Here is a 27,322-nt window from a genome sequence, read left to right as displayed (position 1 = left end):
TATCCTTCTGGACCACCTGGCTTGGTTTGGTCTTGAGGTACTGTTTTACAGTGGCTCTGGTCCTTCTTGAATTCGCAATTTCAGAAGGTGGTGCTTGAGGACTTCTGCTTGATACTGTGGCCATTGGTTTATGGTGTCCCTCAGGGTTCTCATCTTGCCCCCCATGCTATTTAACATATGCATGAAACTGCTGAGAGAGTTTTGGGGGTTGATATTTTGGAGTTTGTTGCCAGCAGTATGCTGATGTTGCCAAGCTCTCATTTTTCCATTTAAATGCAAAGAAGCTGTTCAAGTACAAAATTAGTATCTGATGGCGGTAATGGTGGTAAATGGCTGGATAAGGGTGAACAAATTGAAACTTAATCCTGACAAGAACTAAGTAGTCCTGTTCATTTGAAAGGCAGGTCAGGGAATAGGGACTTAACTTATGGTGGATGGGGTTACATATGCTTTGAAGACTCAGGTTCACAGTTTGGGTGTACTTCTGGATCAGCCCTGAATCTGGATGCCCAGGTTTCGGCTGTGGCCAAGGCTGCATGTATATGGCTAAGGCTAGTGTACCAAAAGCACCCATTCCTGGAGATGTCAGATCTGGCCATGGCGACATGTACCTTAGCATGCTCTATATTGAGCTGTCTTTGAAAAGTGTTTGGAAACGTCAACTGCTCCAGAAAGTTGTGGCCAGACTGAGATTGGTTATGGGGAGCATGTTACAACAGCTTTACTGGCTATCAATCTGTTTCCAATCACAATTCAAAGTGCTGCTTATAATCTATAAAGATGTACGCAACTTGGAACCAGGCTTTTTGAAAGACTACCTTCTCCCTTAAGAGCCTGTCTTGGTTTTAAGATCCTTGGGCAAGGTCTTTCTCTCTGTCCTGCCTCCATCGGAGACGCATTTGCTAGGAACACAAGTGAAGGGGCTTTCTCGGTGATTGCTCCCAGCTCTGGAATGCCCTCCAGAGGAGGCAATCTTTATTGTCCATGTTTATTCAGGCAGTCTTTTGTTTAGCTGTCTTGTTTGCTGAACTAGGTATTTTAATTAGGGGGTATTATTTTTATTTATTTTAACTGATGTTTTTAATGTGTTTTTAACTGATGTGTTTTAAAGTTGTTTATTTTTTAATTATTTAACCTTTTATCTATATTTTAGTATTATTGACCACCTTGAGCACTATCGCTAGTGGAAAGGGAAGTTATAAATTAAATGATAGTTAGATAGAGGCAGTTCTGGATAGTGCGTGTGAAAATAGTAGAGTACATCTGATTAATAGCAGGAGCCATTTACCATTTATATATGAAAGTATACTATGAAGTTAACTACTAATTTATACAAATCTAACTTGAAAACCAAAGGGGTGTAGTGGATATGGGGATTGGACATAGACTGGAGATCTGAATTCAAATCTTATGATGCTCATTGGGTGGCCTTGGTGCTAGCTTTCACATATGACAAAGAAACAAACTTCACGACATGGTTGTTACCTATATTACACCATGTAGGTTTTGCACTCAGACATCTTCATATATGCATCTATGACTACATTTTGCATTTAAATACTTGCTTGTAACTGGCTTTCACTAGTATCTTCCAAGCCATGTTTAATTACCTAAAGCAGTAGAGCAGGTTTTGAACTCGTCGGAAATAGTACTGCAAATTTTTGTATTCAGTATGTTTTTACATGATCCCTAGATCATTGTATCAGTGTAAATACAAGGACTGGCATGTTTCCAACTAAAAAGTATGCAGAAAATGATTTCACCCTTTCAGTAAAAAATAATAATACAGTTTTCTTTAGCACATTCTAAAAATGCTCTTTCCTGCATATGCAACAAGTTCCTTCAAAGGTCTCTTTGTTTGTTTTCAGGAAGAAACCCAAGACAGCTAAAAAACAGAAGGACTCTGAGGAGAATGAGATTACGCAGACGGGTGCATACAGCGCCAAGTCGGGCCTTCCCTGCCTGAACTTTGAAACTGTCCCATCTCTGAGCCCAGCTTTCATCCATTCATCACATTCACCAATAAACCTGCACGCACACACAGGGTCACCTGATTGTGAGTACAGTAGTGCAGCTGGGGGTATCTGGGTGTGTGTGCTGTTATCATGTTCTTCTGAGTTTCTCAGTCTCGATTCATACCGTCAAAACAGAGACCTCTACTTAATTTATTTAATTATTCAATAAAATAAGATCATTGGATTTTTAAGGAATTATTTTTACAGACTCACCCTAATATGTCGGAAGTGGATTTTCATGAATTCCTTCGTTTTCATAGTACATTACTTGTTTGATTAGTTATATAGCCCACCTCATTCGGAAGACTCAGACAAGTACTGAATAGTAAAAACGTATAGGAAATTGCAAAACATAACAACTTTGTAAAGGACTTCCCCTTGCAAGTTGAATCTTTCTATTTGAGCCAGCTATAAGCCATTTTCTCAATGGTGGAGCTGCTAGTGATAGTGTTTCTTACTGCAAAGGTGGAACTGTACTTCAGCAGTTCGCTGTTACATGACACAGTTCACATTTAGTTATTTATTTACTTATTTAATGAGGACAATCACTGCAACTCGTGTGCCAGATAATATTGGTACATAGATGTGGCAAGCAAAGTGAAATGGTAAATACTATATTAATTGCTGTTTCAATATATGGGAATAGCATCTCAATTGTATGTTCCCCTCTACAATACAGTCATTCTAGGGATTCCTTTCTTCAGCCTGAGGAGGGAGGAATAGTCAATATCTGGGAGACACCTGACCACACAAGACTTTGAAAGGCAGCAACAGCTAGTATATCACTCCTATAATATGTTAATAATACCTTTGTGCATCTCTGCATTTGTGAGGAGGTGCAGCATTCTTCACCAAGGGTTGTTGCAAACAGTCTTCGAGAACAGCCTTACTTCAAACACAGTGTAGTAATCAATCCCTGGAACTCACACTGACATCTCCATCTTGTTCGAAGTCACTGTAATTCATTCTGTGATTACCCTTTATACATTAGTTCCAAGCCACATTGCTAGGTAATGCAGCTGTATCACTCACCCAACAACACTGACATGAGCATAGTCTGCAAAAAGATAGAATAAAATTGGTCAGGCACAATTGCAATCTCAGTGTCATTCCCTGATTGAAAATCAGTTTGGCTGGATCTTCCAAAACTAGTTGTGCTTCCCTAAAGCTGTGCTATTACAGAATTATTATTTTGCTATGAGGAGACAGACTAGGTCTTGGAATGATCTTAGATTTGAACTAAACTAGTTAGATCACTATTTCCAGTACTAAATATAAGTCCACTGTTGCAGCCATGTAGGGCTGTGTTGTATGTTTAACTAAAAATGAGTCAGCATAAGCGCTTGCACATGTATTTAATTGATTTTTTTCATTTTATCTTGAAATCAAGATCACAAGACAACTGAAACAAAATTGCAAAAACCTTGAAATCTTTAGTCATTTTTTTTTTATACTGAAGCTTTACAAGAATTCCAACAAGGAAGCCCTTTAGATGAATTGGGCATATGTAAAATCTCACTTTCACTGATGATTAAGGATGTCATAGTTTCCTTCTTCAGAAGTGGTTTTAAAATGAAATTTTACAAGGGAAAAAAAGGTAGATGCCAGCTTCCAGTGACTTTGCAGCCAACCAGACTTTGTGGAGGCCAATTTAAAAAAAAACCAGGTCATTGCAATAAAAGTAAGGATATCAGTTTCTTTTTTAACTTAAGAAAAACCTGCTTAAGGACAAATGTTGGAAGTAGCCATGTTATTGGGATTGTTGCTACAAAAATCACATCAGATACCATTCACCCCTTCTTCTTTCATTCATTTTAATATTTTAGCACCTGCATTAAAATATTTTTAGATTTTATAACTTAAAGCTGAGTTGAAGTTGTCTTTAAATATACTTTAACAGCAGATATTGAGTTTTTGTTGTTGATGATGATGCGTTTTGTCCAGAAGATCCTCAAAGTGGCACATAATTTATTAAAATGCAATGGTAACAACAAAACAACAATTACCAGCATTCAGATCAGAAAATCTACAATGCAAAAACAGCAGAATTTGTTAAAATCATGGTACAAAACAACATTCTCAGTTATCATAAAAAATGAGCAAGAATGGAATTAAAACATTTATTTTCCCACAAAGAATCTATATAATCTGTTCACAGAAATGAGAAAGTTCAATAGTAAGTGGGACTTGAAATATTATCCCAATATTTGCCTGTAGTACAAATATGGAAGCATCAAAGCAGTTCAACACTGAGTCTGGGGACTGAATGAACAATATTAATATGAATTTTTACTACCCCCAATCACTTTATGAAGCAGTGCTATTCCGGTCTTTTGTGTTTCTGCTGCTGTGTACCCACTTCTAGGAATAAATGGAAGACTTAATCTTTAAAGATCACATTGGCTGAGTTCATATAATATGACATCCCGTAAAGAGAACCAATTGAGTTGTGAACTGTGGGTTGTTCATGGTTAACAAACCGGGTTTGTTAACACAGCTGGGTTCACACAACACAACAACTTCAGTTCAATGACAACCCACACTCAACACTTACTCAACCTTGAGTGTGGGTTGTTGTGTTGTGTGAACCCAGTCATTATCGTGAACAGCCTTAAGTTTGCACACACAGAGAGGGAACTCACATAAAAGTGAATGTTTAAAAATCACTAGAATATTATAAGACATAGTTTTATCTGCAATGCTAAATTTGCTCAAATAATCAATTTATTAATTAAAAATACTTGCTTAATCATCTGGGTTGAATCAGCATGCTGTACTAACGGAGTGGTAGAATTGGAATGGCCACTTCAAAATGCCTCTCTAGGTGTTTGAAAGTGCTACATGGCATTCTTGGTTGAACGTTATGATTGAACACGAGGTTTGGTCAAGGGAAATAAGATGCATTTAACGGAGGGAAATTTAGAAGGAGAAGGCTAGGAATAAATTTATATGTTTTTATTAAAAGTTCAATGTCCTGCCTTTCTTTCAAAAAGAAATGTGAGATGGCTAAGGGGTAGGGGGGAGTACAACAAATATACCAAATTGTTAAAACGAAGTTAAAAAGAAAAGCAATAGGGTGAACAGCAACAAAGACCAACATTAATCAGAGGCCTTTGTAAAGGGCTATGCTTTCACCAAGTGACAAAAATTGAATGAAGAATCAGACAGATAGGCCCTTCCTATAGAAGGCTTTCGTTGACACACATGACAACCAAAAAAAGGTCCTGTCTCATACTAACCTGCTGAAATTCAGATGGTGGGAGGATACAGAATAGGACCCAATACATTGATCTCAGTTTGGTAAGGGTACACCTTGAAAGAGGCAATTCTTCAAATACCTTATCCCAGATGGTTCAGCACTTTGAAAGTTATACAAAGAACTTTGAATTGAGCTCAGAAATAAATGTTCTGTCATTTAAAAGTCCTGGGCAAATAAAGGCCTTTACCCAGTTCCAGGAATTGGTGTGAGCGGTTTAGCTACAAATCACAAATTGTTAGCATTTGGTCAGTGGCATTTTGAACCAGCAGGCTTCCAAGAGTTCCTTCATAGGCTGCCTTAGTAAACAGTCTTAGTCACAGGTCTCATTCATAATGAAGGCACAATAATACTGGCCAACCTCACAGGGCTGTTGCAATTATAACAGATTATTGTTCCCCGCCTCGATCCAGAGGCAGAGGTGGGTAAGAATTATTATTATTATTATTATTAGTAGTAGTAGTAGTAGTATTTTGGTGAAGTGCTTTGGGCACTTGGAAAAGCAGTATATAACTACTACTGAAATTGAAATGTATTCTATTCTGACAGATTTCATCCCTTCCCATGTACTCTGTCTGAATTTAGGACCTTTGTAATCTATTTACAAGTTTGCGATTTTCCTTGTATTTTCTAGCTTTTCTTAATGAATATTTATTTGTGTTGTAATCTGATATGGCTGTGGCAGTCAAGACCAAAGCCAAGTACAAATAAATCCCATATATTATTTAAACTTACTTAGCTCAGTGGGCAGTGCCTGCAGTTTGGCATTTGTATTGAACCTGTACTCAAGCAAAGAAAGACCAATGATGTTGGGACCCCAAAAATGTAGTTTGAAGAAAGGAAACAAAATGATTCAAACAATATCTTTTTAGACCACATATGTTGGAAATATAAGGTTAAAAAGTGCCACATTGTCCAGAATTCTTTCAAGTATCAAAAGTGCCATGTAGCTTACACATCTGCTCTCATGCCAGCACATTTCTTCTGATGAAACATATCATCTGAACCATTTCTTTCTTTGAAACCAACAAAGCACCTATTCTTGTAAATTTTCAGGAAGTCATTAAAGAGAAAATATTTAGTTTGGGACCATTTTTATTGTGGAGTTGAGGGTACATGTGACGTTCAGTAGTGCCATGAAGAACAAACTTTTATCCATGACTGCTGTATTCTAACAGTGTATTTTATGAAAACTAGAATACAATTATCTTTTTTGTTTTGTAATTTCATATATGGGCTCTAACAGGGTCTTAATTATTGCTGCTCAATGAGATCGGTTTTCAGTAGATACCATACACCTTTCAAGCAGTCATTGATGAACTAAAAAACATGAAATCCAGTCTCAACATACACATTTTGAAAGATATAGACCAGCTAGGTACGCCATACCATTGTATGGCATGTAGTTTGGTGTTTCTCCTTGATAGCCCACAAAACTTCCTCAGTGGGCTGTTTTTCATTTTCAGCACTGCAAAGCAGTATTTGTGTATGTTAACATTTTGGAAACCACCCCCAGTTCCTAAGAGGAGTGTTCCTGTTTAGGGTTCCAGCATGCCTGAAAAAGGAGACTGTGCTGTTCAGGGCTCAGGGGTGATGAAACCTTTTCTCCCACCCTTGTAAAACCTCCCCTCACTGTGCTATATACTAGCATTAAAAGGGGTGTGAGTGTAAGTACTTTATTACTTTTTAGCAGTGGGAGGCATTTTTGGAGAGTGGGAAAGGAAATAAGATATCCCCTCTCTGTATAGTGCAGGAAGGAGACTGATTGTTTTATTTAAACTTAGAGCACACATCCCCTCACCCTAATCCACCCATCCAGGATACCATAAGCTTTCAGGTTCTTGAACTATTCCGTCCTTCACCCGCAACAGCCTGTTTTCTTCCTCCCCCCACCCTGCCCATGGTTCCTTTCCTTCTTCTATTTCAGTTTATACCCTCAACATTCTGCAGCTGCTAGAGACCAATGAGAATGATAAACCTTGTTTGAGCACTTGCTACACTACTTTTTTCATCAGTGTTACTTTGGTAAACAAAAAAAATGCCTAGCCAAATGACTAACAGTTGTACAAACACTGCCTCTTCAAGAGCATCTAACATAGATTATCATTTCATGTTTTAAATAGTTGTATTATTTTCTGTTTCTTTTATTGCTGTCCGCCAATGTGTGGGCCCTTTGAGTGAACAGCTAGGGTAAAAATAGAATAAGCAAATTGCATCAACCACAAACTCAGTAGCAGTCCTGCACACTTCTGAGAGTGTTTGTTATCATGAGCCCAGGCTCTTCTCTTTCCTCCTTGCAGATCAAGACTTCAAGTGTATCAGGATAATTACAAAAGGACAGCAATGTATCCTCTTTTAGTTCACTTCCCTAATCCATTGAGAACATACGTAGGGAAAGCCAGTTGCATATAGACAGAGATTTTTCTTAGCCCTGCAAAGTGAAGGTCGACGGAATAAAATCTCACACATGTAGAAGGCGGCTTTTAACCAGTGCATATGTAAGCCCGGTATTTACATGAGCACTGGTTAAAAGCCATGCAGAGTGAATGTATCGGAGGGGGCAGGGGGTAGGGAGCAACATCATACCAGTTATCCCTGCTCCCTGATTTCCACACATCTACTGGTTCTGGCCCTACCCTCTGTGAGCACAGCTGAAGGTGAGAATGGGACTCTGCACATGCACACCAGTGCACATGTAGACTCTTCTACGCAGTTCTGAACCCTTCACAATCAGGGTTCTCGACTGCTTAGAAGGATCTACACACCTACCACTGAACACAGGTAGAATCCCATTCTTGCCTTCAGCTATACATGCAGAAGTTGTGGGCAGGCATGATCCTTCTCCCCTCCACACAGTTGCTGTGAGAGTGGAGCCTACACTGTCACCAAGACATTGTTTTTCTACAATGGATGTTTCTTTAACATAATGGCAAAAATTATGTATAGATTTCTAAGGACATGAAGATGTCATGATGGGGAAATCTTGCCAGCTACATTTCTTCCTATTGGATAGTTGTTAAAAGCAGCCAGAAAATGCTGTTAATCTTACAGTCACAACCTCTTCCCAAATCCAAATGCTTATAGTTCAAACTAGTTAGTAACAACTGCATGGATGATGGGGGTTTTCTTGAGAAATGATGCCATCATGTGGCCATTTTTATGTATATACAAAAGGCCATTTTTAGAAATATCCGATGTTTATGACGTTTTTTCTCTTCAGTTAACTCAGCAGTGTTGCTTATAACCCACCAATAAATTAACTACATAAAATAAATAATGCATTCGTTTAGTGCCGGTATTATTTGTAAGGATATTAGGATAAGGAACACTCTTAACACAGGTAAATAATTTATTCTTTGAAAAATCAAGAGATGGACAGATTGTTAACACTAAATCTAGTACATTACAAGATAGCACTGATAGTTCACGAATTAACAGTTCATTTAAAACATACCAAAAGTTTTCATGAGCATAAAACATTCCAGAAGGTCAGTTGATCTTATACTAATAAGATCAACATGACACCCATATTAAGTAATTCATTTAATTGTTCATATGAAGAGACATAACAAGATACCACACCAATTAGCAGCAAATAGGAAAAGATAAAATTAACAAAACTGAATTATGAAGTATCTGAATTTTGGATCTCACAGAGGGTTGGAAACTTATAGGAACTATAGTTAAAACAGGTACATTTGAAGGCACAAGTAACATAACAAATGTGGCTATTGCTATTAGCCGGAGGAGATTCTGAATTTGAAAGGCCATCTGCTGCAGTTCTAGGAGCTGTCAAAACATACCAAACATGTCCACTAAAAATGATGAAGGAATGAAATCTGTCCCAAGGCAAGGAGATTTGATTGAAAGTTAGGGACTGAACCAATGAATTGGATCACTGAGTTAGCATGAGATGGGATTTCTTGTGGGTGATGTAGCTGAAGACCCAAGCTTCTTCCTCTTCACACGACTCTAATAGTGGGTGAGGTGGGGAGAGGGTGTGTGTTCATTAACCCTGTTCGTGACAGCTCATCCCTGCAGTTCTCCATGCCTTCAGGCTGAGTTTCTGCAGTGGGGAGATTGCTATATTCATGTAGGCTCCCTACCTTAAGAAGTTGCTGTGGGTAATCCTTGGTAAAAGCCAATTATCTTTGTTGGGGAAAACAAAACAAAAAACAACACATCGATGATATGTCACAATTGCCATAAACTTTTAAAAGGCCAAAAGGGAGAACTTAATATTGAGACTTATCATTTTCATCCTCAAACCAAAAAAACTTCCTATGCTGTGGCCAAATGGATATATATTAAATCTATTGACTCAAGCCAAACACTGCTGTCAAGAAGCAAAAGAAAGTCCTTAGAGACACAGAACTTCCTAAATGTGATGTAGAATATCATCAGGGTGTGCTGGAGAATACTCTTTGGAGGTTGCTACTATTCTAAGGTTGATACTCTTTGGAGGTTGAGACCTCCATTCTTTTAGAGCATGGTAAAAAAGTGGAACAAAAGTGGAATTATACTGTATTTCGTAATTGTGTTTTAACCTGTTGGGTGTTTTATTGTGGTTTTAATTTTTGTGAACCGCCCAGAGAGCTTCGGCTATTGGGCGGTATAAAAATGTAATAAATAAATAAACAAAAGCCCCCAAAATGTTAAGATTCTGTAGTGCCCTTTTGAAATGGGATGCCAATGTCATGGTGCAGCAGAGGTGTCAAGTGTGCTGACACAAAAACCTGACGGTGGAAGGGTACTGAATTCAATGTCACAGTCCACTCTCATGATAGTGAGGATCGAATTATCTTATATGATGGAATTTCAGGTATGCAGAAAGCTTGGAGTTCACACTTTTTTTTAAAAAAAAAAGTCTCTTTTCTTTTTTAACATTACCTTGAGTGTTCTTGGGCAGAAAATTTATAAATACATTTTATATAAAAATGTATAAACAGCAGAACAAGTATAACCCAAAGAGGTTACTCCTATTTAGATCTCCTAGAGTCCCTATTATCTATTATATTGCTATCCAGAATGAAGTTATCCTCAGAAGAACCTTTTCAGATTTAAAAATATCCCCATCTTACATTTATGACCAAAAATATTGCTTGAATTCCATTTATTTGGAGTTCCAAATTAAGAGAACCTATAAAATATTGTATGAATTAAACTGCCTTTTGATCAAATTGAATTTGGTTACAGAAAGGAAATCCAAAGATATTTGGTAATTTTTTATCTGCCAGTCCACATTCACAATATGTTAGAAATACTCATGTTAAATTAACATAAAATGCAGTATGTTTCCCATCCCCACATGTAGTCTGCTACATATTTTCAGTTAAGTAACAATCTGGTAGGGTTATAATTTTTTGCACTGTTTGTTTTATCTAGTGTTTGTTTTAGGTAGCTATTACAGAAATAGATATTCTATTTTGAGATGTTCAGATAGATGATTAGGTGGAAATTCCAGCAAACCTCTAAGCAAAACAAAGAGGTTGGCTTTTGGTCAGCTCCCCTGAAAGAATGCAAATGTTTTTAGCTCCAGAAGAACCTTAATAGGAGGGTGCATATGCATGAGAGCAAATATGAGTAGGATTGCATCAAATCTCATTTTGAGCAAGTCAGAACCTGCCTGAAATTAGGACATGGAGACACTGAAAGCAATTCCGAATGTACATGCTCCCCCTATGAACAGTGCAACTGTGTGAAGAATACCAGAGGCATGAGGGACTCTGCACTAATGTCACTCCTTCGAGTACATAAATTGTGTACACATCTGATTGGGTCATGGGCCCAGGGCTGGGTAGAGGGGGGCAGTGGGGCCAGTTGGCATGGGCCTATGATTTTGAGGGGGCCTACTCCGAGTCCCCCTGTGCAAAGTTGCTTGACTTTTCTGTTGTTGATGATGAATTTACCCAAAGAAAAGCACGTAAAGCATTTCTGAATGTGAAGAAGTGATGTCTTATTTACATCTTGAATAAAAGTGCTTGCTATTACCATTTTTATAAATCGTTCTAGTTCATACATTTTTAGAACTGATTAAAAATACTTAATGAGCAGTTTGAAATGGGGCCTACATTTCCTATCTGGCCCGGGCCTATTACCAGCTTTGCCTGGCCCTGCATGGGCCTTATCATACATATACACAGGTATTTAAGGAAGCTTGATCGTCAGTCACAGTTTACACATTTGCTGCAAGAGACATCAGTGAAACATTGATGGACATGTGTCAAAAATGATGGCAGCATAAAGTTTGGAGCAGTCTTATTTCCAACATGGAGGAAGAAAGCATTGCCCTGATCCTAAAAATATGTCTTTATTTGATGGCAAATAAGATTAGGGTTTGCTGATGAAGGTAACCAGCAGTATGCTGCATAAGGCAAATTGGGCAATTATGTTCAGCTATGCATTGTGTATGTTATTGTAATAGAATATGAATATATTCATTAAGTAAAAGACGGTTTACAAAGCAATGTTAAGGCTCTAGAGCTTTCAGCCAAGCACCAAAAAGCAGGGAAATTGGGAGTTAAGGCTCACAAGCCTCAACACCACATCCTCCCTAAGGAGGCAGAAAGTGCAAGTGACATTCTCATTCTCCCAAAGCAAATAAACCATCATGACAGGATGGAGAATATGATGTGCAGAGGTGATTGTGGGGTTGTGGGACACTGATGACAAGCAACTTCTCATGTTGAGAGTTGTAGTCCAACACATCTGATGGGCACCAGGTTGGGGAAGGCTGTTTTAGAGCAAGAGAAGGCAAAATGTATATCTCCAGATGGTTTGGAGTTCAATTCATAAAAGTCCCTACCAGCATAGGATGTGTTCAGGAATGCTGGGAGTTGATGTCCAAATCAAGATATGATGTTTTCCAGCATTAAGACATGCAAACTCCAAAAGAGGTGAAATGAAGAGGAGGAGGATTATGTATGCTGCCTTGGGTTCCTTAGGAGGAAAAAAGGTGGGATATAAATGTAATAATAAATAAATCACTTTAAATCGACTGACTTAAACCAAATGAAGCGACAATGAATGAATCTTGAATACCTAATCCAAACAGTTCTTTGGATGTTAAAATTAGTTTTCAACGCATGGCATAGGTTTTCTGTTTATTGAATATCAGATATATGGTGTTGGGGAACTAGCAGTGAGAATTTTTCTTACGTGTTCAGTATTGTGAGATGAAAGGCAGAGCTAGCACCTAATACTTTCATGCATAAACTCCCAATTTCCCTGCTTTTTGGTTCTTGGTTGAAAGCTCTAGACTAGAGTCTTAACATTGTTTTGTTAAACATAGGTTTTTTGTTTAATAAATTTCATGGCTTTGTGTAATGGATGACTGGATGTTATACAGTTTCCATCAAGCCAGTGTCAGCCAGAATGTTACACCATTTTGTCATTCAATATAAAATCAAAGTTAGTGTTATATGTTGAACCCACTTTTCAAATTAATAAATGAGCCCCAGAAGTTATGCTCTGATGGTACTCGTTTGAACTTTTCAATAGCCAGTGTCCAGAGATAAAAGCTTTTTATCACTGCCTCATGAAAAGGAAGCATTTCATGTTTTGTGTCTGTATTTGGAGACAACTTGAAAAATTGTTCTACTAGAATTTAAAATACCTGATTAATTCTGGAAGCACACAAGATGATACAGGAAAATATTCTATATTAGAATAAGTTTCAGTTTACTATGTTATTTATTATAGCTCATTTGATACTACATTCTTTTTCTTCCTGTTTGGATCTCAAAGTAGTAGATTGTGATCAAGTTTGTAGTCAAGTTTCAAACCTGCACAAGCTGCATTTCCATCCATAGATATTTACTCAGAAGTAAGTCCCATTGAATTCCCATGGTTCTTGAAAAGCAGCATACTTGCTTTTAGATTTGCCAGTCCCAGCACTCTCTGTGTGTGTGCTATGTATGCCTGCTTTGTCTGACCCTATAGTTTCCTGCAAGGCCTACCCAGGGGAGGTCAGTAAATTAAAACCAGGGGTGGAATGTGGGATTGCATCAAGTTCATCTGAGAGCAGTTGCTGTAGAACATGGACCTGCCAAGAATGGTGAGGCCAGGTTTCTGGCAGACCCAGCCGGGCAACTTTATAGCCTGTTAGTCCCTCTGTTTGGTAGCCAGCAAGAGCACCTGCCTCATAAAGCAAATGGGCACATCAGAACTGTTATTATGGTCTGCCATTTTGTCTTTAGTAGTCTGTTGTCCAGACCTCTTCAGAAGGGAGAATAGAGTTATGTTATTGGAGTCAGTCTAAATTATCTCCAGGAGTCCCTTACTCAGTGCCTCCAACAGTGCCTCCGATAGCAAAGAGATTGGCCCTATTCAGATGACACTGTTAACCATGCTGATTAAGACATGCATTTTCCTTAACCAGGTGCCTCTGCAAACCACATTGTGGTTGGCTTCACTAACCCTGTTCTGCAGCAGGGTTAGCGGCACTAACTTTGGCTAAAGATGTCATGCAATGTAGCTATGATTAAGGGGCTGAAATCATAGAGCTAGCATTATAGAAAGGCCTAAATAGCCTAAATTGTGCAATTGCCGGCTCTCTTAGCGCAAGAGCTGATGGGATATGAAGTGGAGCATTCGGAGGACTCAGGTGCTCATCTAACTGCTTTGCGGTTAGTGTGTGATTAAGGAAACTGGTTAACTGTGTCATGCTAACCACAGAGCCCTCAGTGTCGTCCGAATGGGCTTACTGAGGGTTTTTCTCAACTCTGTAACTCTTGAAGTTACTAAGCCTGTTGAAAATAGATTTTAAAACGTAAGCCGGAAAACAGTGAATATCCCTCTTAACTTGTTAAACCAATGAAAACATGCCACACAAGAAGTCTTAAGATATGAATGGGTTATAAAGGAAAGTAAATGCAAAAGTACATCAGATACAAAAGTAAATGTCAAACATACAATGATTAGAAAAAAATACATGTGCATAGTATACAAAGTACACTAAAGTAACTGTTTATTAGAATGTAAGCCTATGCGGCAGGGTCTTGCTATTTACTGTTTTACTCTGTACAGCACCATGTACATTGATGGTGCTATATAAATAAATAAATAAATAAATAAATAAATAAATAATAAGGCCTATTAGAAAAACAGGGTGACTAGGCCAAAAACAAATTTGTAGGCCCAAAAGCACTTTGAAAGGTTTCAAAGTTGTACTTAAAACTTGCACCAGCCCAAACTAGTTAAATGTAGTATTTGAAGCTTTCAACTTCATAGCAGTATGGTCCAAATTCTTAGAAAAAAGGAAGGGAGCAGTGTGTGTGTGTGTGTGTATTGGTTGGGGTTAGGATTAAAAGGAATGTATAGCTACCTATTCAAAGGAGAGATTTGATGATCAAGTTAACATGGATCCAGAGGAAAGCTGAAAGAGATCTCTCCTAGAATCCAGGATGTAGAACTCAGCAAAGTCCAAATGGGGAAAATTAATCCAGATAGAGAGTGTATAAAAAAAATAAATTAAAAGTGCTGTGAAGCCCAACTTTCATCAATGAGAAAATCAAATAGGCGTCAAGCCTGGTGCCTGGGTCAAAGAAGCTGGCCTTGGGAAAAGATAGCACAAAATAGTTACAAAGCCAAGGGAAAACATGTTCCAAAAAGGAAAAAGAGGACTCTTCTTCACTCAAAAGGAAGGCAAGGACCAGGCTGAGACTGCTTCTCAGATTTCAGGCAGCAAAACTCTGCCCTCAAGGAAAGCCAGGCCTGTTTATGAACTATGATTTTCTCATTCAGTTCCATAGCTTCCTTGTGGTAGGGTTTGGTCATGCTGAGGGGATTGCTTGGTGTACACACCCACACCCATGTCACAGAAATGCATAGCTGCTTGCTGTTTCTGCTTTTAATCCAGATGGCTATTATTCCCTTCTCCCCCTCCCCTCATCCTCAACATTCCGAGTGCTACATTATGAGCTTCCATACGCTTTCATTAGCAATAAAAAACATTTTTATAAAAAGTAAATTTATTTTTTTAAAAAGAAAAACTGTTCCATCAAATATAAGATCAAAGGAAAAGGAAATCATCAGGATTTTAATTAGGTAAGCCCTCATATGACCAGATAGGGTGTACAAAAAAATCGCCAAGGTTTTTTTTTAACAAATTCCTTGGCTGAAGGACTTTTTATTTTCTTTACTACTTTAAACTGCCATCCTTCCCTCAGTCTTTCACCAATCTTCTTGAGGTTTTCAGATTATGTAAAACCAACATTTCTTTCTGGCACATTTTAGGAAGGTTGGTGAAACATTTTTTATTTTATGAATGTTAGAATGACCAACCAACCCCCCCATTACCCCTTTATCGTGGTCGAATACTCCCCCCCCCCCCCCGGTCGAACCTTAACTAATGACACATGGCCGTGCATCCTTAAATACTAGAATGTATCTAAGCTGATAGTTCTGTGATAGCTAAATGCTTTACAAATAGTTCAAGAATAAATCGTATTCAATCTACTGTCCCAACACACACACACACACACACACACACACACACACACACACATACACCCCTTGCATGCTATGAAACAATTTGTCACAACATCACAGTACTTTTCAGCATAGAAGCACTGAAAATACTGTTGTGCTAATGTGACATCCCGGATCTACAATGATACTGGCTGGTATAGCAATTATTTCACCCCATCTAGACTGTGCTTTTTAAATGCCAGGACCCATAGATTTGGGTCATGAGAATTTTTTTAATTGATGGCTTTTTAGCAAATAATGTGGCATATAACTATTAATAATGAATGAATAAATGAATAAATAAATAAAATAGTAAATAATAAAATAAATTATATGACGAACTATAGCAATCTTCAACATCTTACGAATATGAGCTGTAATTGTACCAGAATTATGTTTTGTTGGCTTGCAAGTGTCATTGTCTGTATGTTTTTTAATGTAAGGATAGCCTATTATGGAAATCCGTTAAGCTCAAGTCAGGAGCTCAAGTCCAATTAACTGAAATCTACTATTCTATCTTAACAAGCTTCTGAATCTACAGCCTTAGTCATGCTTGTAAATCATAATTACTAGGCTCTGTGTAGCTCTGAGTAACATTTCATGCACACTCAAACACTACAATTAACTGTTCCTCCATTCAGAATTCAGTACCTGCCTCTTCTTTTAGAGTTGTTCTGCAACATAAAGGATCTGACATATCCTGACATTTCTTTCCAAAACAGGATAGTGCATGCATATTACTGACAATTAGTAAGTTTTAAAGGATAACAAAAACAATTCTCAGACCCTCAGACACAGGATAAAACCCCTTGTCCTGTCACCATTCTGAAAGTATGGTACATGTGCACAATCTGTGGTACGTCCCCCCTTCTCCCCCAGGCTATATGCCCATTCATGGTCTGCCTGAGTAAGAATAGCCTTTGCATTTTCGCACCCTTTCATTTGTGTGCCATTTCTGAATCAACCTGCTTTCACAAAAAATGAACAAACCCTCCTACAGTAGTTTCTCATGCAGAGTCCATTGGGATTTCTATGTTGATATTCACTGGCAAAAGAGAGTTGCTTAACAAAGGCCACTTCAATTCCACAGAAACATTTCCCACTGTATTAACTTAAAAGAGAATGGCAGGTCTGGGAACAGAATGAGACAGAAGTCCCCCTCCCCCGCTCTGGATTTTCTATGCTGCGCCAATTAGGTGAGTGAGTGAATTAGTAAGAATTGATATAAATTAATATATAAAAGTATATTCTTCCTACAGTTATTTGTCATAATTTGAATGTAAAGGTTATGCATAGATTTTCTTGCTACCTAATGATTTATTTATTTACTACATTTGTATACCACCCAATAAATGCAGCTCTCTGGGTAGTTCATAAAAATTAAAACCACAAAATACAGAATAAAATACAATATAAAATATAAAAGCTTAAAAATATTTATTATTTATTTATTTAGTTAGTTATTACATTTCTATACCGCCCAATAGCCGAAGCTCTCTGGGCAGTTCACAAAATATAGTATAAAAGTGCAACCAGAGTAAAATTTAGCGGTGATACATTTGCTTACCTCTGGGTTTGTTTTGTAAAAATACCTTCTGGCCCACCTCCTGATGCTAAAATTGTTGAATTATGAAGTTTTCCCATATTTACTAAATTAAATATGGGAAAACTGCTTCTTCACTGGGCAGTCCTACCTATAGCATTTTCTTCATTTTAGCAGTTTTTCTATTTGAGTGTCTAAGGACTCTGACAGTACCACTCAGAGTTCCCAAAGCTGACCCTTTTCAGCTACCACCAATTCTCTTGGAATATTTTAAAATCTCCTAGTACCTTGGTACAAGAGGCTTAGGTGAGATATGGGGACCACAACTAGAGGCAAGATGAACTATTAAACAAGTTGTTTTATTAAAGTTTTTTTTTTTACATAAAAGAATACTACTATTTACTTTGATTTCAAAAGAATTCTGACTTGCAATTATGGGAGTTGTACTCCAACACCTTTGGAGGGCACCAGGTTGGGGAAGGGCTGCTCTAAACAAAAAGAGAGAAGTAGGTGGCCCTAAGTTGTTCATCATCAGTTTTCCACAACCCCACAGTCACCTCTGCACATCATATTCTCCATCCTGTCTTCATGGTTTATCTGCTTTGGGAGAATGAGAATTTCACTGACACTTTCTACCTTCTTAGGGAGGATGTGACGTTTAGGCTTGTGAGCCTTAACTCCCAATTTCCCTGCTTTTTGGTGCTTGGTTGAAAACTGTAGAGCCTTAACATTGTTTTGTAAACTGTAGGGTTTTTGTTTAATATCAGATTAAAAGCAATAGTCTCTTTCCCCCTTCAGAACTTATCACCAAGCAGTACTCTTACATAAGCCTTTGACAGTACCGTATTTCTTCGATTCTAAGACGCCATTGATTGTAAGACGCACACTAATTTCAGTACCACAAACAGAAAAAAAGCTTTGATTCTAAGAAATAATAAATGCACCCGCGATTCTAAGACGCACCCTGTTTTTAGAGATATATATATGGGGGGAAAAGTGTGCCTTAGAATCGAAGAAATACGGTAATAATGCTAGGCCTCAGGCCTACACAGATACATTTAATCATTACAGAACAAGACAGACATATCTTTTAAATGTTTGTATTTTTACATAGCATTTCTTCACAGAGCTGGGCTATTTATATTTCATATTCACTTTTGACCAGGTCATTTTTACTTGTCATTTTCAGACGATAAACCTTACTGACTTTTGCTATATCAAAAATGGATCTGAAATCAGGAATTAATTTAGTAATCTGTTTGCTCCAGGTTTATTTAGCTTTACTTCCTCTCCAACATCTGTCTGGCTTTTCCTTTTTACTTCTCTATCTTCAGTGCACAGTCACCTTGTTGATTATGCACCCTTACTATTTAGGGACTAAACCTAGCGGTATTGGATAATTTCCAGCCGGTCTTCAATATTCTACTCTTGGACAAGGTGCTGGAGTGTGTGGTGATTTTTCAGCTCCAGGGATTTCTATATGAAGCAATCTAGATTCATTTCAATCTGGCTTCAGGCCTGTTTATGGGCAGAGACTGCTTTAGTCGCCTTGTTGGACAATTTACGCTGTGTCCTGTACTGGGGAAGTGTCTGCCTGTTGGTTCTGCTGGACCTTTTGGCAGTTTTCAGTACCTGGTATCCTTCTTGGGCGTCTCTCTGAGATGGGACTGTTATACAGTGCCTCTGGCCCTTCTTGGAGGGGTGATTTCAGAAGGTGATGCTGGGGGATTCCTACTTGAAGAAGCTGTTAGACTTTGGCTTGTGGTAACCCTCAGGGCTCCATTTTATCTCTCATGCTATTTAACATATGCATGAGAGATTATCCAAAGTGTTGTGGTTCAGTGCTACCAATATACTGGTGACACCATACTCTATCTCTCTTTTCCATCTAAATTTAAGGAAGCTGTTCTAGTTCTAAATCAGTGTCTAATGTCAGTAATGAACTGGATGATGTCAAACAAATTTAAGCTTAATCTAGATAAACCAGAGGTGCTCCTGGTCATTCAGATCAGGGAACAGGGACTTGAACTGTGCTAGATGAGGTTACACTCCACCTGAATACTCAAGCTCGCAGTTTGGATATATTTCTGGACTTAGCACTGAACCAGGAGGCCCAGATTTTAGCAGTAGCCAGTAGATCAATTGCATAGCTGAGGTTAGTGTGCCAACTGCACTCATTCCTAGAGATGTCTGATTCATCTGCTCCAAAATGCTGTGGCCAGACTGTTGACTAGGACTTATTACAGGGAGCATGTGATTTCCTTGTTACAACAGCTTTACTGGCTACCAGTCTGTTTCCAGGGACGATTCAAAGTGCTGATTAGAACCTATAAAGCTCTATATGGTTTAGGACCAAGCTACCTCAAAGACCACCTTCTCCCATACAAGCCTTAAGTTCTTTGGGATAGGCCCTTCTTTCAATACGGTTGCCTTCAGAGAGGGCCTTCTTGGTGACCACATGTAGGGTGTAGGATGTCGTGGGAGATTAGGTTTGTTCCATCTTGGCTATCCTTGTGCCAGGAGGCAGAGACCTCTTTATTCAAGCAGGTCTTTGGTGTGTGAGTGGATCTGTTGAGTTGAATGTTCTTTTTATTCTGTTATTGCTGTGTTTTATTGTGTTTTAATGCATTATTTTATTATTGTATTAATCAAGTTTTATTTATAATTGTAAGCAACCTTGAGTGCCATTTTTCTTGTAGAAAGGTGGAGTACAAATCAGATAAATAAATAAATACACATTACATGCAAATGTGTTCATTAGAGCACTGCTGTTTCATATTTGTTTCTTAAGGAAGTATTTTCAAAGAGGACAATTGAGGGTGAAGTGGTGGTTGGAGGAGGCTTACCACAATTAACACTTATCTCTTATAAACACAGACATACGTAGAAGAAAAGTTGCTTGGAGAAGCAATTTGCAATGGGGGAAACAGGAAGGAAAGCATTTAAATGTTTTCTTACCTTCCAATTCTCTGCTCTGCCCACTGAAGATGCTTTTCCTTTCCTTTCCTTTTTTTAAAAAGGGAGAGTTTTAAGGACCTAACAGACACATTTGCATGTATCATGTAGTTAGCCCTTTGGGAACTATTATTCCAGGTGTTGTGATTTGCATACCTCTGCTGCCTTAGGGTGAATATATTCAATGACTTGGATCATATATCCAATGACCTGAATGAGACCTGAAATGTTTCCACACATAACATTCGGTTAGGATACAGAAATGGGCAGGATTTTAAATGCCTTTCAAAGGCTATAGAACAGTCTTGCCTTTCATACTTTACATTTTTACTGCAGGTTCTGACTGGAGGTATATTCAGAAAAGGTACAGTAATTAAAGGGTGTGAAAATGCAAAGATAGTTCTCAAGCAGGCACTGAATGGACATATAGCTGAGGGGAAGGAAATTAACACCGATTATGTGGCAAACCCTGGTATGACCCTGGTGAAGCCTCATCAAACACAATTACTGCATAAAGTGTGAACTGGCTGTGATTCCTATATTAAAAGTAGTTAAGGGTTTCTCACCTTAATCATAAACATCAATCAAATATTAATGTCTTTCAAAAATATAGCTAGATTTCCCCGCAGAAGTACTGTGGAGCTATAATGCCATTGGCATAATGCCACTAGAACCATTTCTTTATCACTAATTACATTGGTATGTTAGTACAATGGGAAAGGCAAACAAACCCTTATTTAGAACAGCAATAACATTTGTTTCTGGACCGATAGTAAATATTTTGATCTTTACATGCACAACTAAATATAGTACTACACACACTTCTCACTTTGCCTTCTTCATTTGCTTAAAGGGGAGGAACGCATTTATTCTCCAATCAGAATTTTTGAAGAGGCCTGGGAAGAACACTGGATTCTCCAGATGGGTGATATAATAAGCTGAGCCATAAAACCCTGAATTTAAGCAAGACCAAACTAAAGTATCTTGCAATCTGTTTGTGGATTGAAGATGTAAAACCAGATCTTATTTCTCTGAACATTCAATATGCGAGGCTGTGTGCGTAATCTACATGCAGGCATCAGACTCTAATCTGCCTTTCTGTTTTGCCTTTTCTATTACTGCAGGTAACATTAGTTGCAAGGGGATGACAGAGCGCATTCACAGCATCAATCTCCACAACTTCAGCAATTCGGTGCTCGAGACCCTCAACGAGCAACGCAACCGTGGCCACTTCTGTGATGTGACGGTCCGCATCCACGGGAGCATGCTGCGCGCCCACCGTTGTGTGTTGGCGGCTGGCAGCCCCTTCTTCCAGGACAAGCTCTTACTGGGCTACAGCGACATTGAAATTCCCTCCGTGGTGTCAGTCCAGTCAGTACAAAAGCTCATTGACTTCATGTATAGTGGGGTGCTGAGGGTCTCACAGTCAGAGGCCTTACAGATCCTCACAGCAGCCAGCATCCTGCAGATCAAGACTGTGATTGATGAATGCACACGGATTGTCTCACAGAATGTGGGCGACATCTATCCAGTGACCCAGGATTCTGCCCAGGAGACACCTCGAGGAACTCCTGAATCAGCCACTTCGGGGCAGAGCAGTGACACTGAGTCTGGCTATCTGCAAAGCCACTCACAGCACAGTGTAGACAGGATCTACTCAGCTTTGTATGCCTGTTCTATGCAGAATGGTAGTGGAGAGCGCTCATTCTACAGTGGAGCAGTGGTCAGCCACCATGAGACGGCACTAGGACTTTCCAGAGACCATCATATGGAAGACCCAAGCTGGATTACACGGATCCATGAACGCTCTCAGCAGATGGAGCGGTATCTCTCCACCACTCCAGAAACAACACATTGCCGGAAGCAACCGCGGCCAGTTCGGATTCAGACCCTAGTGGGCAATATTCACATCAAGCAAGAGATGGAGGATGACTATGACTACTATGGACAGCAGAGGGTACAGATCCTAGAGCGCAATGAGTCTGAGGAATGCACTGAGGATACTGATCAAGCAGAAGGCACTGAGAGCGAGCCCAAGGGGGAGAGCTTTGACTCTGGAGTCAGTTCCTCTATCGGCACTGAACCTGATTCTGTTGAACAGCAATTTCTAAGCCGAGAAGGTCAACAAGAGCCTCCCCAAGCAGAACAAAATGATGCTTCTGCTGAAGGCACTCAGCAGCAGCACATAGATGCCAACTCTTCCTCACCAGAGAGAGGCAATGACACTGAAAGGGACAGCACACTGCTCACTGTTAGTAACAGTACTGAAAAGGGGACTTTGCAGCCTTCTATCACTACAACTGTTGCCCAAGCATTGCCAAGTACCCAGCTCTACTTACGCCAGACAGAAACCCTCACCAGCAATCTGAGGATGCCGCTGACACTGACCAGCAACACACAAGTCATTGGCACAGCTGGCAATACTTACTTGCCTGCACTCTTTACTACACAGTCTGCTGGCAGTGGCCCTAAGCCTTTCCTCTTCAGTCTGCCCCAGCCCTTAGGCCAACAAACACAGTTTGTGACAGTGTCCCAGCCTGGCCTGTCAACTTTTACTGCCCAACTGCCAGCCCCACAGCCCCTGGCTCCTTCTGCAGGCCACAGCACAGCAGGTGGGCAGGGTGAAAAAAAGCCTTATGAGTGTACCCTCTGCAACAAGACTTTCACCGCCAAACAGAATTATGTCAAGCACATGTTTGTACATACAGGTGAGTGTGTGGCCCTTTGCCTTATATGTGAGGCTGGGAGTCCAAGGAAGAAACACATGTATAAGTATGCAGTTGATTTCGAGAGGTATTCTATTCTTCTATCATCACAATGTATACTAATTGTTGCTTTTTTAAAAAAGAAAATGCTCTTATGACACTGAAAGCATTCATAGTAGAATGAATTGTCTGTTTCAACATTCTGTCCCCTCTTGAAAATCAGTAATAGGATGTTTTCCTTATGTTTAAGTCTACTTCCATGCAGTGTAAAACTGCTTCTGCTTCATCTCTCCTATTTGAAAGTATGAACAGTTGTCCTTCTTTTCTTTGAGATCCTTTTAAACTTTCAGCAGATCCTCCTATAATATAATTTGCTTCCTTTCCTCCCTGAATATGAATATATATATATATATATATATATATATATATATATATATATATTAGCCTAAACATACTCTATTCCTTTAGCCACCCTCATAAAATTTGTCTTCCTATGAAGGACTTGTCTTCCTTTATTGTTATTGTAGCCCTCTTCTTTTTTCCATTCCTTTTGTAACCCATGAACCCAGAAATGAATTCAATACTACAGATTTGGTTACAGAAGCTGCATAGAACTGTACGATTCCAAGTTGTTGTTGTTGTTATTATTATTATTATTTGTATCCCACCTTTTGCCCAATGGGGAAGTGATACTCAATCTAACCTAAAACGACATTAGTTTTATGTATCACATTATTGATCCATATTGTTTATTATCCATTGTATCCCAAATCTTTCCTAAATAGACAGTTTTCCCTCATCTGGTTCTTCATTCCTATTTGAACTTTACAGATTACATTAGGGTGCTGTTGCACTCATGTCCTGCAGTCATGTCCTTTCTAGTGGCAGCTGGTTGGCCACTGTGAGAACAAAATGCTGGACTAGATTATATGGAATAATTAAATCCCATATAATAAATGTTTATTATATGGGATAATAGCTGTCTAGGCTAGATTTTTTTATTGCTAGTATTTGTTGTTTTTATGAATTTTGCTGCTTTGCTGTATTTGTTTTTATTATATGTGATTTGATTTTCAACTGCCTTGGGAGGGGTCCTGCCCTGAACGGCAGCCTAAAAATACTTGAAATAATAAATGCTAACAAAAAGAACTATAGCAAGGCATGGGATGGGGGAACTGCATTAGGAAACTGTGGGCATGTCTAGACCAGGGGAGGGAGGGGGGAGGATCTTGTGGTATTCTGCTCACGAGATCCTCCCCTTTGTCCACATGTGAGCATGACATCCAGGGAGGAAGGAGGGATGTTGCACCCGCCATTTTCTTTTTCTTTTTACAGAAGATGAGCACACATGTGCTCCAACAAAAAAGTAAGTTTTTTTAAAAAAAAAACCCCGATTGGCACGGAGTACCTGAAGAGCTCCATGCCCAGTTCCCACCTCCTCGCATTTACTTGTGAGGAGGCAGGACGAAGCCAGGACAGGCGCCCACACACCTTCCGCAGTCTCAGGACGATCCAGAGACCGCAGGAAAAATTGGGCTACAAGTGGTCCCTGTTATCCCGGGGAAATGGAGGGATCATCCCTCCTTGCTCCCGGGATCCCTTGTGTGTCATGTGGATGCACAGGGATGATCCTGGGATGATCCCTGGGATAAACACTGGTCTAGACATGCTCTATGCCAAACCTTACCAGCTGCCACTTCATTTGTCCCAGACTTTGCTACTGGTGCAGCTACAGCACTAGCATGGTCTCCTGATGCAGTTTTTCTTTTTTCAATGCCTTGCTACAGCTCTCCTTGCTATAATGCATTACCAGTTGCTGCTATGTGCTACACAATATGGGTTGAACTGTTAGCCAAGTGGGAATTTTGGGATGGATTTAGAAAATATTACATAAAGATTGCATGGTGTGGTTGGTTGGGTGTGCTTCTAAATAGTATGATCCCCTGTAACATGTTTGGAATTAGTGATACTCATCTAAATTGATCTTCAACATTTATTCCTGGCTATGTAAAGAATAGTGCAGTCATTATTAACTTGGTAACTTTGGTTCAGTTATTTTATCTTTCTGTCCTCTCATCTGTTGTTGGAGAAAATGAGTATCACTTTAAGCTGAGATAAGAGATTAAAATACCACATATGATAAAATTAGATACTGACGTTTAAGAAAGCACTCCTTCCCCCAAATGGTTGTTCTACAATTAGAGCAAGTAGAAATGACCTGTCGATTAGAGGGCTTAGTTGGTGTTAATGTAGGTTTCTTTTCTGGTTCTCTTTCCCATGTCTTTCCTCTCCCTTATGCTACTATGCAGGTGAGAAACCCCATCAATGCAGCATTTGTTGGCGATCATTCTCCTTAAAGGATTACCTAATCAAACACATGGTGACTCACACTGGTGTCAGAGCCTACCAATGCAGCATCTGTAACAAGCGTTTTACCCAGAAGAGCTCCCTAAACGTGCACATGCGGCTCCACCGTGGGGAGAAATCCTATGAATGCTACATCTGCAAGAAAAAATTCTCACACAAGACCCTGCTCGAAAGACACGTGGCTCTGCATAGTGCCACAAACGGAACAGCTAGCACAACAGGCAGTGGAGCAAGGGCTCTTCCTGCTGGAGTGATGGCCTGCACAGAGGGAACCACGTACGTCTGCTCTGTCTGTCCAGCTAAGTTTGACCAAATTGAGCATTTCAATGACCACATGAGGATGCATGTTTCAGATGGATAAGTAAGATCTATTCTGTTACGAACAACAACAAAGCCCAACCAGAGAAACAACAACAAAAAGCTATGGCACTAGAATTTAATGTTTTTGGGGTTTTTTGTTTTCGTTTTTCATTTTTGTTTTTTGTTTTGTTTATTTTCACTTCATTTTTGTACTACATGAAGAACTGTTTTTTGCCTGCTGGTACATTACATTTCTGGAAGCTGGGTGAATAGTTATTATCCCAGCCTTCCTTTGATGGTGGCCTTAAGGCCAGATAGTGCTTCAGGGGATCTACTGGTTGGATCTCTAGCTACTGGCCTCTAAATACAACCCTTCTTTACTACAAAAAAAAAACTTTAAAAAAATCTTTTTTGTCACTTGTGAAGAGCACTACAAGAAACAACAACAACAACAAGAGAAAATGTTATGAAATCTACAAGGCCTACTGTCGTAAGTACACCACTTGCAGTGTTTCAATGGACAGATTCACAATTCTGACCGCTTTGGACTTCACAGTATCCAGTTAAAACTGTGGAATAGAACCATATGGTTGAGCAGCAACCACAGAAAATGGGCCCTATTGGTTTCCACCATTAGTCTTGCTATTATAAAAAGGGCTGTGGAGAAAGGCAAAGGGAGTTTGGGTTGGATGGTGTGGAGTCCCTGCAGGATGGGGAAGGAGAAAAATAGGTTCCTCTTGTGGGTTCTGTTCCATTCCACACATTCTGATTCATAATCTCCAACTTCTTTCTTCCCCACTAACACCAACACCGTCTTTCACCAGAAGCTAGAAACAATAAAGTGAGAATAAGGTTAGCAAAGGTGGCTTTTTTTGTAATTTATTCAGTGTCTTTGCTGAGCCTAGGGCCTCAGCACAATCAATGGGACTTTTGCAAATATCAAAGAGAAATAGCAAAAGGAAAAATAATTCAAGAGGTTTTTTTTCACCTAGTGTTCTAGGTACAAGAAAAGGAATCACTTCCACAATCTTTGTGGGTAAAAGTCAAAAAAGGCTGCATCAAGATTTATTCTTGTGGAGGGAAAAGTAAAGTAGAAGGTGGGTGGGGAGTAACTAAAAAGAGTTCTCAAGATTTTTTTTTAATCCAAAATTTTATAGAGGGACAGGAGTTGTGTTTACCAGATAAGAGTGCTGATTTTTTAAAAAAATATATTTACCACAGTATTTGTGTAAAAAAAACAAAAAACAAAAGTGTAACCTTGTTAAAGTAATTTTTGTTTTTTCTTTTGTTTTGCATACACTGCCACTAATACCTGCTCAGTTGAATAACTGAATATATGTGTGTGTATAATATATATATATATATATATATATATATATGGATGTATATATGTATATACATATATGCACATATATATTTTATTTTAGATACAGACTGTTAAAGTTAGGTATCCTACTTCCAAATAGCAAGAGGGAAAGGAGGGTGAGTGATCCTGATGGTTTGTTTTAAAGAAGAGAAAATGGATCTCAACTTATTTTCTGTTGTTTTTTGCTGTGCTTTTTCAGAATAGCAGCCTGGGAGTAGAGTGATATTATACGTGATTTCTTCCATCATATTCTGTCCAACTTGCGATGACACTTGAAAAGCTGTTCTGAATTTGGATTTATAATTTTCTTAGGCTTTTCATTGATTTCCCTCTTAGATTTAGATG

The 27,322-nt window shown here is 39.0% G+C and overlaps 1 protein-coding gene across 5 annotated transcripts in view; it reads left to right on the top strand.

Annotated features, from left to right (window-relative positions):
* The window catches only part of ZBTB20 (zinc finger and BTB domain containing 20), a 584,371-nt gene extending 557,446 nt beyond the window's left edge, over positions 1–26,925 (top strand). For all 5 annotated transcript variants that reach the window (XM_063126937.1, XM_063126938.1, XM_063126936.1 and 2 more), the window contains 3 exons: positions 1,869–2,056; positions 21,364–22,947; positions 25,254–26,925. In XM_063126937.1, the coding sequence (XP_062983007.1) occupies positions 1,869–2,056; positions 21,364–22,947; positions 25,254–25,672 (2,191 nt within the window). In that variant the 3' untranslated portion in view covers positions 25,673–26,925. The remainder of the gene's footprint in view (positions 1–1,868; positions 2,057–21,363; positions 22,948–25,253) is intronic.
* The last annotated feature ends 397 nt before the right edge of the window (positions 26,926–27,322 follow it).

This window comes from Elgaria multicarinata, chromosome 5 (assembly GCF_023053635.1).
Source record: "Elgaria multicarinata webbii isolate HBS135686 ecotype San Diego chromosome 5, rElgMul1.1.pri, whole genome shotgun sequence".
Lineage (NCBI taxonomy): Eukaryota > Metazoa > Chordata > Lepidosauria > Squamata > Anguidae > Elgaria > Elgaria multicarinata.
The sequence above is the reverse complement of the archived record's forward strand: the minus strand, read 5'-3'. Positions and strand labels throughout refer to the sequence as shown.